Source organism: Gouania willdenowi, chromosome 19 (genome assembly GCF_900634775.1).
Source record: "Gouania willdenowi chromosome 19, fGouWil2.1, whole genome shotgun sequence".
Lineage (NCBI taxonomy): Eukaryota > Metazoa > Chordata > Actinopteri > Blenniiformes > Gobiesocidae > Gouania > Gouania willdenowi.
The window spans coordinates 5,379,861-5,392,360 of NC_041062.1; the positions used below are offsets into that span (position 1 = coordinate 5,379,861).

The window sequence follows — 12,500 nt, forward strand, 5'->3', positions numbered from 1 at the left end:
AAGCTAAAAGATGTGAAAGTGAAAACCACAGGTATGTTATTAAATTTGTACAAATGTCATCAGGCGCTGAATATGTGTTTTTCTACTGGCTGTAGTTGGATAAATAGTTCGATAGATAGATAAATAGAGAGATGGAGGAGTAGAAACAGGTTAGTGTTGTCTGCAGATGTGGGACGTAAACAGTAGGTGGCGACATTTCGCTTTGATTTTATTTTATTTTAATACCTTTGCTGTGACTTGTTATTGTCGTGCTGTAACCTATTGTGCTTTTTGATGCTGCCTGTGTGAACACAAGCAGTCTGTAAACCTGTAAAATCACACGTGTCAAACTCAAGGCCCGGGGGCCAAATCTGGCCCTTCAGAGCGTCCGATTCGGCTCCCAGGAGAAAGTGAAAATTACGCAGAAAACATGAATCATTGTGTAAATGACTAATTTACAATTCAGTTGTAAATTGCTGTTGAAAGAACTCTACATTTTTTCAAAATCCTGCAATTTTTCTCAAATTATTTCACAAAATCTCCTCAACTTAAATAAAAATTGGTAAATCAAAGGACATTTAAGTATCTGTCACTTATTGCTAAGATATTGTTGATGCCTTCCATACTTTATGTTTCATTTATAACCGGAAGTGCAAAGTTGGGCACATTAATAACATTTTTCGTTTTCCCGCCGAAAACCCAAGGCCCACTTCTGATCTAACTGGTCCGTATTTGGCCCCTGAACGCCTGCTTTAGACCATCCAGTTCGGCCCGCAGGAAAAAGTAAAAAAAAACATGAAATATTGTGCAATCTCAAATTGACCAAAGAACTACATTTTCCTGAAATGATCTCACATAATTTCCCCCAAATTGAATAAAAAAATGGTCACAAAATCAAATACATTTAAGAGAAAAACCTGCAGAGACTGATATCTGTCACTTATTGCTTAGATATTGTTGCCTTACATACTTTATGTGGCATTTATAAGTTAAAGTGCAAACTCGGGAGACATTAATGTTGAAATTTGCTTGTTTCCCGCCTAAAATCTGGCCCACTTAAGATCAAACTACTCTGGATTTGGCCCCTGAACTAAAATGAGTTTGACACCCTCTGCTGTAAATAAATAAACCTCCTGTTGCTTCTTTTCAGACTGTAAATATTAACTAATGAACGACGTAGTGCTGTTCCTCATCCTCAGTGTGCTGAGTCATGGTTGAATAATAAAACAATATTCCTGCTCATTTCAATGTGTTTCTATTTTGTCGTTCTAAGCCTCTGTGATTCTCTCTGGACTCACGAATACAATGTGTTTCACTGCGTCCCAGTAATTGAAAGATAAATCTGCTTAGCCTCCATGAGTACTGGTAATCATCTCCCTGTTTGGACCAGTGGATCAACAGTTTCCGCTGTGCTGCTTAAAAAGAGGACCTCTAATCTGGCAACCCTCGGAGATGTGAGGGATTAAACCAGCGTTTCTCAACCTTGGAGTCGTGAATCCATGTGGGGTCGCCTGAAATGTCTAGTAACTCAAATATCTAAAAATTAAACAATGAAATAATTAATTAGGGACTTGTGCTTGTGCTTTGCGATGCAGGTCGATATGATCCGATACCCTTTTTTTTTGTGATATCAGATTGATTTCCTTATCGGATCAGGACGGCCTTAGTAATTACAGGTACTGATAAACCATAAGGGTCGACGTGCATGTGTTGGCAACACTTCACTTTTCAAGTTTTATACATTACGCTGTCATTAGCATGAATAAGGTGCCATGAAGGCTATTATGTGTCGTTCGCTAAATTATGACACCTTTGGAGCTATGTTGGCATTTTTGGGGTTAGGTGGAGGGATCTAGTGTGATGAAGTAGCTTATATAGCACGACTGCAGTCATTTTTTATATTTTACCAAGTTGGAAAAAATTCTTACAAAATCCTTTAATTTTACTCAATATTATTACATAATATTTCCCTTAATTTTATAGGGAAAAAAAAAATCTAGAAAATTGAAAAGTCAACATCGTGTTAGGACTGATATCTGTCACTTATTGCTTGGATATTGTCAGTTTCTTACATATTTAGTATTTTATGTGTACGTAGAAGTGCAAACGAGGGCACTAGCGATGTACCGATACAACTTTTCCATTTCCGATATGATACTGATATTGCAGCCTTGCGTATCGGCCAATATCGGCATGAATCATACATACTTTATTTACTTTAATATATGTATATATATTAAAAAAATACTTATATTGTAGTGTGGAATGTTAGAAAAGGTTTGATCAAGTGATGTCACTCAAACAGAGAACAATAGTCAGCAACAGTAGGTATGAGAAAAACTGACCTAATTATTATTAATCAATTGGTTACATACATTTTAACTTTCAACATAATATCTACAGTATTCTACACTTGAATAAAATAAATAAAAAATTAATTGGGTGGGTGGGTGGGGGATCGGAAATTCGCAAATTTGAATCCGATATTCGTTTTCAGGCTGATATCGGATCGGGACACCCCTACACAATATTGTCGTAATCACAAATCTGTGGCCCACTGGAGATCAAACTGCTCCGAGTTCGACACCCCTGGGTTAGGGTAACGAACGACACTTAATCACATCTTATTCATGCTAATGACAGGTGTCATGTCATAATAATGACAGTGTAATGTTATGTATAAAACTGTCACTGAATATTCTAAATAAATATGTAGACCCCCAAAAAATACTAACCTCAATAATAAATCAAATAAAAACACAAAAACTAGTCTGGAATGAATGGCTTGAGTTTATTTCAGAGATTTTAGATGTAGGTCGATATGATCCAATCCAGGGAAATAAACACTGATAGACAGATTTCATTATGGGATCAGGTCAGCCTTAGTAATTACAGGTGCACATGTTAATCTAGCAACCTTAGGCTAGTTTAACAAACGCTAATATCTGGAACAGAAACGATGACTCCAATAGAAACGTGTGAACTACTTTTGTCGTTTGACTCAGAGATAAAAGACAAGACTGGCCATCGTCTGTTGGCGAATGTTTGGTGAAGACCTTAAAAGGTCAAGCACCAGATGGAGGAAACTGGTCCTGGGTCATCTTTCCTCCTAATTTTCAGTGACACAATTAAGTCTGAGGTCATTAAAAGTCCCTGTGGAGTGTCAGGCTTTGTGTGTCTTTGATAAGCATGAGCGTGAGTGCAGAGGCCTCATTAATCAGGCACAGAATGGAGGAACCAGGGGGAGCTGTCCTACATCGCAGAAGTGGGACCTTTATAAATAACAGCACCGAACCTTTTCCTTCGTTTCTCAGCACGTTCCTAAAATAAGATCAGACCACAGATCTGAGGCTAGTTTTCACTTTAAAAGAACCAAACCAAGCATTTAACTGCAGTAGTTATTATTCATACTCTAAGAAATCAGTTATTCAGCATAAGCTGAGACAGATGCTGCTGGTTATTTAATAAAGTAGTCCAACGTCATCGTTTCTTTCTTATACATTTAGGTGGAGAAGTGCATAAATCTGGAGGTTTAGATGAAAAGTTGAACATAAGCCAATGTTGGCAAAGAGTTTAACTCATTACTGCAGAACATCTGGATTCAGTCCTCACTATGCAACAGTCTGGATCATTGGTTGAAGGTGCATGAAAATAATTGAAAAACCTCCATATTTTTAGTCCATAATGAAAGGACTTTCCTGGTTTGTAAAGTATCCGTGGGTGTGATGAAAGGTGCTTAAATCAAATAAAATGTATGAATATAAAACAGCTCCATTTATTGAGATCATGCGACTTTAGAACATCAGAGTAGAGTTAAATCATTGTAATGTTTTGGTTCAGTTTATAGTGAATAAATAAAATATTTAGGTCGCAAAACACACATTTATTCAAAAATTCAAAGACAAAAATAAAATTGTTTCAATATGTTTCTTTTGATAACCTGTTCCTATTTAGCATAAGCAATTTTTATTGTTTTATCAAAAAGCTATTGATGTAGTGCTGTTACAGAATTTCTTTCTTCTAAAAATACACCAACTTTTTCATAATTTAAGGTAAAATATTTCCTTTACTTTGTTCACACCTCGATATCAGTGATGGAGGATCCAAAGCTGAAAACAGGGTTGTTGTCAATTATTATTAATAATCAACTACAATTATGACATATTTATAATTGTAATTTAATTTATTTGTTGCTGTTGTAATCGTAATTGAGTTCAGATACTAAAATATAGCAAAATATTACAAATATTTTCATGGATTTTTAGCGCATTTCACTGCTTTTCATTTAACACATTGGTCAAAGTGACCCTTTATCATAAGAGATGCTAACAGGAAGCTAACACAAGTTTGTTTGTTTCAGGGTCAGTAATAGTGATTCATTTAATTGACTAACAACCAAAAAATAATAGTAAAATGTCACCCACAGTAATCATAATTGAGTTGTAATTAAACTTGGATAACTGATGACGTAATTGTAATTGAAAAATGTAATTGAGCCCAACCCTGGCTGAAAAACAAACACATTCAGATCTATTGAGTTTGTTTAGTCTGTAAATGATCGACTCGGTGGAGACGAAGCAGTGCTGAAATAGTATTTTTATTAAATACTTTCAAGATCCAAGTTCGAAGAATAACAAAGCTATGATGAAGACCAACTAACACTCAGACAAACACTTTGATAGTTGTCAATTCATGGTTGTATTTCATTGTACATCATGATCATGCAAAAAAACTCCAGCATCCATGTGAAGGCTGGGGGAGAAAGCGCAGCCCAGTAGTATATCATTACAACGCAGGGGGGGAGGGGAGGAAGGGGGGACGTTAACATCGAGGGCCTCATACCAAGCTACGGCTCCTGAAACCTTTTTTTTCAAATTTTTTTTTTTTTTAAAGATTTTCTCTTTTCTATGTTTTTCATGTCACCCATTCGACATTCTGGATGGAGGAGATTCATACTTCAAAAGATGCAAATATCATATTAACACTACCTCCATCCGTATTCAGGTAGGTACATGGTAGAAATGCGTAACTGAAACATGCATATAACTAAGTCTTCTGCTCTCGGGTCGTCACTCGCACGCACGCGCTCAGGCACGGTTCACGGACGCTTCACCATCCTCACAAAACATTTATTTAGTCCCCCCATCCATCGTTGGTTTTAAATCGCCACTCGTTCTCGTCCCGTTTTTGTGTAGAATATTTTCAAAGTTGGGTGGGTGGGTGAGAGTGCAGAACTTCAGCTTGGCAGATCAGCAAATTTTTTTATTTTTTTTCCTTTACCAAAAACGACAAATTTAACAGCAACGACGACAAAGAAGGAGAAAAAAGACAACGAAAAAACAAACGACGAAACGGGAAAAAAAAAAAAAAAACCAACAGCAACACAGGAACGAGGAGAGACGGAGGTACGCCAGCAAAGGGGGCGGGGCTTGTAGCTGATACGTGGAGAGACGGTGAAGCTGCAGATATGTCACAAAGCCACGAAAGCGTGGGTTGCATATGATATGAGAAAGACGGCTCACAGTATTATGGGATGGAGACTTCAAAGGACACCATCATGAAGGTCTTCAGGTAGGAACTTTTTCATTTTCAGGGTTTGAGGGGGGGGGGTCCAACTAACTGTTTTTGCGCCCCATCTTTAAAACAGTCGTGCGGCCATGGGGCTTGGGCTACTATTGTTTTTAAGGAAGTATTTATTTTGTTTTTAAGGTGGACAACTGAGGATAAGTGTTGCTCCTGAACTAAAGGGGCCCACAGGATGAATGTCTCTTAGATACATGTACATATATTACACTTTTCTACATATATCTATACACACACTGTATATACACAGTGATTATAAACAAACCAGGCTCTTGCAGAAAGCAGAAAACTGAGGAGAAACATGAGACCAAAAAGGGAGGCGGCAGCGACGAAAAAACAACGACAACGACGTGCAACCAACCAACCAACAACCAACCAACCGTGCAAGACGCAGACGCCGTTCCTAAATCTCCTTCACTGCATATCGACACAACAGGACGTGATGTAGCACGCACAAGTTAGCTTTAAACTTTTGCACAATAATAAAATCCCTCTTTTTTTATTATAAAAACTCAGCTGCTTCAAAGAAAAATAAAATAAAAATAAAATAAAAACAAAAGGAGCCTCGAATGTCAGTCAAACAGCAAAAAAAAAAAGAAAAAAAAAAGAGGAAGAGTGGGCTCCACTTTTTCCTCACAGCAACACAATCGGACGCTAAAAAACAAACAGAACACCTCAAATCAGATGCCCCATTTCCCCCCAGAACAACACAACATCCGATTAGTCGGATAACAAACACACAAACAACAAAAACACGTGGACATGTAAAAAGCCTAAAGTTCTACACTTTGGTGCTTCATATTTTTGATATCAAGTTCCTTTCATCGTCACGTTCACCGACTGAGCCAACTTGATGCTTTTTCCCTCTTTTATTCATTTTTAGGGGGGGAAAAAAACAATTCTCCCTACATCTTAAAACATCGACTTACGGGTAACGAGCGCAACACTTTGTACCCTTTAATCCCTAAATGTGTGAGAAATCTCCTAACATCACACTCCTCTCCCTCATTAGACAGTGAAAATAAATGCTTGGTTGGGTTTTGGTGGTTTCTGGTACATCTAGTCATAATTTACACAGTATAGTCATAACTCATACTCATACACTGTCACAAGTTCAACTGTAAATCCTCTCCTCCCCCCGGAACGTCTCGTCTCGCGCGGGCAGAAAAAAGATGGCCGCCAGGGGGGGAGGGACGAGAGGGCAAAGACACGCCCTCCAATCAGGCGCCAGATGCATGCATCATCCCATGGGGGCGGAGTCTTGAGTTCGGCCGTTTCCCCAGCAGGTCAAAGGAGGGACAGGATTGGTTGGTGTCGTGGAGAGGGTTGCGGTCTGGCCCGGCCGGGCTCCTGCACTGACCAGTCCACGCAGAGGACGGACCTCTGAAACACTCGCTGAAAAAACACTTCCCCCCAAAACACACTCCAGCAGACCTGGAGGCTCAGGACCACTGAGGGGGGAGAGGAGCAGCAGGTTAGCAGGGCGGGCTCCAAGTGTGCGTGTGTGTGTTAAAGAGTACCTGGAGTGAAAACGTTTGTGCACCTTTTTAAAAAAATTATAATAATAATTAAAAGGACGGTTTTATACCTTTGGGCATAACCTATGGAGAGCCGCCATTTTGGACAGTTGATCAGCATGGCCTGTCACTTTAAAGAAATGGTGCACTGTGGGAACTAAAGGTGAAACAGGTCTGTTTACACTGTGGGAAGTGTAGTTTTTCTGGTCGCTCTTAGCGTAAAGCAGCAGTGTGTAACCGCTCCCTCAGTAATAAAGTGCAACATCCAGGTTGTATGTTATGAGAGGATTGAATATCACCTTTCTCACCAATAGCTTCTTCTATAAAAAAAAAGGTGGTTAACAACTGCGATGGAAACTGCATGAAAGGACGTCTGTTCATTGATGGGAGGAACAGATAAGGTCTCCTTACAGCTCATCATTTAGCCACAAGGAAATAAGGGGGAACAGTCTGGTGGGGGTGTGGTTAGTGCCATGACAGCCGCCCATAGTATGCCCTCGAAACAAGTACGTTTACAAGCTGCATTGTGAAAAAATTGCATCGCAACAGCGTCTGGTTTCAGACGCAACTTTGGCTTAGTGCTCATTAGCTTAGCCCGTAGCTTAGTCCACAGATCCATCTCATAGCAGCTTGGCTTGAAGCGGTCCTTGTACATCAACAAATTTGGTCCGAACGGAAACGTTTTCAGTGTGTATCTCGTACCAATATTATGGAGCCAACGTCTGGATAACTCTGACTTAGTGTCGTTATTTGGTTAGAGATGCAAAATAATGGTTTCTATGGGGTTTTTCTCTAGTTGTTATAGCAACCATTGGCTTTATACTGAGCCATTGTTCAGAAACTGGAATGTAATTCTATGTACATTTATTCCTTTTATTGTTTTTTTTTTTTTTTGCTATGTGAATGATTGAATGTTTGTGATAAATGAACCGTCTGTGCAGCAGATTCCTCTGTCCAACAAATTTCTCCCTAGAGAGACTAATAAAGACAATTTGACCAACGGAACACTGTTGCCAGGCAACAGCTAACAGGAATCAACAAAAGTCTGCCATATCCTGACCAAAATGGCGCCTCTCCATAATTTATATACCTTTCCATTACAGGTACTCTTTAATGACACCAACATCTAAACATGTCTCTAACTGAACTCCTTTTACTACATTTAGCTCTGAAGTTCTTAACCATTTTCAACAACAATGGGGTTTTTTAAAAAAAATAAAAAGATACAATTATATTAAGACTTATTCTTCAACTCAAAGTTCAAATGAGTTATTGGAATTCGATTGGTTTCACATTGTGAGGTGAATGAGCATAACATGACGTTGTGTGACGGAGCAGTAACTGGACTCAGAGGGTTTAACGTCTGTCGTAGTGTCAGTGACTGTGACACCAAGAGTGATGACGTCAACCGAGGCGCTGACAACGAGGTGATTACACGATCAGCCTCTTACCCTCCCACAGCCCCAACTTCCCCCCAGGGAAGCCAAACAAACGCTGTGACAGTTTCCCCGTCAGCAGGACACGTGTGGCCCTCTACAGACTTCACACACAGACATCATTCAGCATAAGGAGGGATTTATCCCAGGCTGGGAGATTAACCCTCCTGTGGGGGGTTCTTAACTCTAGAATGCTGTGTCTGTCACGCGAGGGAGACCCCTCCCCCCACCTCAGGTACAATCCTAGTAGGGCAAAGTTAAAGGCTGAAATCGCTGCTCAAAATTTAGCTTTGTTCTTGAATGTAAACACTTATTGACAATGTCGGAAAAGCTTGATGCATTGTGGGATGTGGAGTCCTGTAGACCAGGGACACCATTTTTCTTCAACTACGCCAAACTTGTCATATTCTAACCTTTTTTAATCACTTTGTTTTGCCATATTTTAATGCATTTTTGCTACAATATTCCTATTTCTGCCACTTCTCCTTCAATTTTCAATGCCTTTTCTGCACATTTCTTCCACTTTCAAGACATTCAAACCCTTTCAATCCGTGTATCATTCGTTCATCCGTTTTTTATTATGTAACAAAAACATGAAAAATGAAAAAAAAAAAAACACTCATTAATTGATATTTGTTTGCAAAACCAAAATGAAAAAACGGAAAACTTGTTTTTCAAATTCAAGCTCTTTTGCTTCGGTACAAAAAACGTACTTTGGCCAATCGGTAATGGAGAATGAACGAATGATATACGGATTCCTTTCCACCACTTTTCCAACCTAATGTTGCATGTGTTGATCCGATATTGTCACTTTAAACCTCTTTTCAAGATATTTCATGATTATTTTTTGCCAATTTAACCACATTCACCGTTTGTTATGCCCAATTATTTGCCAGCTTAAACTGATTGTACAAATATTGACACGGAAGCCTTTTGACCACTTTTTCTGTCAGTTTTTCGCCACTTAAATTTGTAACTTTTAACCAATTTCTGTGATTTTTAAAATCCACCATTTTTGGTCACTTTCAACCCATTTCATGACTGATTAAAACAAGGACTTATATCTTTTAGATATATATATATATATATATATATATATATATATATGGCGCAATCAATATTAAACATCCTGGATAACAGTGGCAAAATCACTGTAAGAATGAAGGAAACACACTTTCAAGAATCCGTCGACAGGACTCCACATCCCACAATGCAATGTGCAAAACTTTTCCAAAAATGTAAATAAAATTGTGGAGATTAAAACAAACTTTCAAGCAACAATTTCAACCTTTTATTTTTTTCTTGAGCAAAAAATCTTCAATTTATTTTTCTATGAGGCCAACCCTGTCATTATCTGATTTTTTTTGTTTTTTTTATTGTTCTTTGTAGCTTTGAATTATAATCTTTCAAGGGGACATTGTGTTTCAATTAAAAAAAAGTGAATAATTAAAGTAAAACTTAAATGTGTGATGCTTTCTGGTACCTGATCACTGGAGTGGTGCAGCAGGCGCTCCTGAGCAGTGAAAGTGAACGTTCAGCCACTTCCCCTCACGACGGTGCCACACTCTGGTCTCCTCTGATTGGCTGGAGCGCGGGCGGCCTGTGGAGTCCACGAACTGCGTGAGACGGATGTAGGCGATGCAGGCAGCGTCCTCGCCAATCAGGTGCACGTGAGGGTTGAGGAGGGTGGTGTGCACCGGCTTGCTGTTCTTGCTCAGCACTAAACAGATAAAACAACAAGTGATGTTTGACAGCCAGACCAGAGGAAAAAGCGTCTAGAACAGGCACCAGTCACAACTAATGGCTGGAAAACAACGTAGAAACGTCAATGTTTTTATGTCCATTAGGAAATGTCAAACATTAAATCAGCAGAAAAATTGGAAAGGACGGGAAAGTGCTGCACAGTCAGCGTTGGAAAAACATAGAGGGAAAGATTTTAAAAAGCTTTAGTATAAAAAAAAGCTTCAATATAAAAACCAGAGAGTGATTCTATCAGAGAAGCTACATTAATGTGCAATGCACGGCTCATTTTAATGATCAGATGGGAACATATTTGGAAGAGTGATCATTGATCAACAAGTGGGCAGGAGAGGTAAAATATCTTAACATTAAACGGAAGAAAAGCTTTAATATGTTAATTTTGCATTTATTCAGAAAACTTCAATCAGGAAATGTACTTTAAAATCCTGATATGTTTTGACTTCCAACTGTCAGTCTTCCTCAGAGGCATCCACTGATTGCTTTGATGTGTATACAAGTTATTTTTGGGCGTGGCCAGCCTGTAGAGGCATCTGTAGCATTTTTTATCATGTTGCTGCAACAATTGAGTATCCCTCTGGGGATCAATAAAGGTCTATTCTATTCTCCATTGTCTATTTTAAACAAAAGTCTAGAACAGGGATGTACACACTTTAGGCTGGCGAGCTACTTTTTACCAATGACACGACCTACTGTGTTTGCGGGGGGGGGTGTTTAATTGTAAATAATTAGATAGTATTATTATTATTACAGTTATTAAAGAATTATTCAAAATTTGTATATTATTAAGGCAGGGCAAATGTATTTGTATAGCGCATTTCATACACAAGGCAATTCAATGTGGTTTACATGATTAAAACAGAAACTATTTAATAGTTTTAAAACAAATAAATAACCTTAAATCAGCAGTAAAAACATGGATTTAAAAATGCTTTAAAGAGCAGACTTTAGCTCTGCTGACAGTGTGTTCCACTTCTTTGTATTAAAATACAAAAACAATATTGAAACAGTAACACCTAAAAACTGAGTTTGATTAAATTAATAAATAAATGTACGTACCTGGTCGGGTCGCCGTGAGCGGGTGTGAGAGCGTCTTTAGGGCTGGTGGAGGTTCTTCTTCTACTTATTATTAGAGGTTGAAAATGACCAGATTGGTGCGCTAGCGCCTCCTCAGATTGAGGTGAAAAACTAAATTGCTAGGTTTCATTTTTAGTAAATGTTACTGTGTCGTTCTCATTCATTTATGAGACTTTGCCGCCCAAGTGCGCAATCGACACACAATGCCTCCGCGATCGACGTAGTGTGCACCCCTGGTCTAGAACGTCTACTCACTGTGAACGAGCTTCAGAATGGGAAAAGTTAACTGATATAAATACACCTGACTGTTTCTCAATTAAACAAAGCAAAAGGAAGTTACCGTGTGTGCACAGCTTATTACAGCCTGTGAAAAAGCAAAACGATTCTTATAGATTTCGTCTCATCCTTAACGAAGACAAATTCTTACCATAATTCATCTGAAATACTTACTCAAACAAACCACTGTAAGAAAGTAAGCATAACAATCTCAGCAAGCATTAGGAGCAGATGACTCACAGTTATCAAAGTAGAACTTGTGGAAGTCCATTCCCTCCACCAGGTTTCCCAAGGCCTCGGGTTCAAAGGAGGTCAGTCCGGGATCACAGATCCTCCTGAGGGGGAACGTTGAATAACAAGAAAAGGAGGAAAACAAAGCAAAAACAAGTCTAATGAAGCCGGCTCAGCACATCCCACACCCCAGAGGAAACATCCTCACACACACTTACGTGTAGGCATCAAAATCGCCGTTGTTGATGGCTTCAATCAGCTGCTCCGTTATCTTGATGATCTCCTGTTTACGACCTACGTACAGAATGAGAAGGAAAGTGGCAGAAAGACAGAGGGTGGCTGGTGAGAAACATTTAACTTTGTGCTGGGTTTGTCTCATCAATTCTTCTTCTCCAGCTCTACCCTCAGCATCCCAGCTGTCTGTGCAACAGATACACACTCAACTGCTGTCACCTCACACTGCCATCAACAACACACACTGACAGACTGACATCGCTCAATATGGAGCTTTTCAGACTGGATCAGACTGGCTGTTTTAGGCAGGAAATACAAGAAAGCACCACCGATAAAATCCAAGTCTTCACACATTTTCTAATTTATTCTTAACTTTAAAAAACATTTTCGCACAGCAAAATACAAACTT

At 39.0% G+C, this 12,500-nt stretch overlaps 1 protein-coding gene across 17 annotated transcripts in view; it reads right to left on the minus strand.

The window, feature by feature from the left end:
- Nucleotides 1-4,557: 4,557 nt before the first annotated feature.
- The window catches only part of LOC114481354 (calcium/calmodulin-dependent protein kinase type II subunit gamma-like), a 55,296-nt gene continuing 47,353 nt past the window's right edge, over nucleotides 4,558-12,500 (minus strand). For all 17 annotated transcript variants that reach the window (XM_028476114.1, XM_028476109.1, XM_028476112.1 and 14 more), the window contains 4 exons: nucleotides 12,076-12,151; nucleotides 11,867-11,961; nucleotides 9,999-10,235; nucleotides 4,558-7,013 (listed from right to left, as the gene is read on the minus strand). In XM_028476114.1, the coding sequence (XP_028331915.1) occupies nucleotides 10,003-10,235; nucleotides 11,867-11,961; nucleotides 12,076-12,151 (404 nt within the window). In that variant the 3' untranslated portion in view covers nucleotides 4,558-7,013; nucleotides 9,999-10,002. The remainder of the gene's footprint in view (nucleotides 7,014-9,998; nucleotides 10,236-11,866; nucleotides 11,962-12,075; nucleotides 12,152-12,500) is intronic.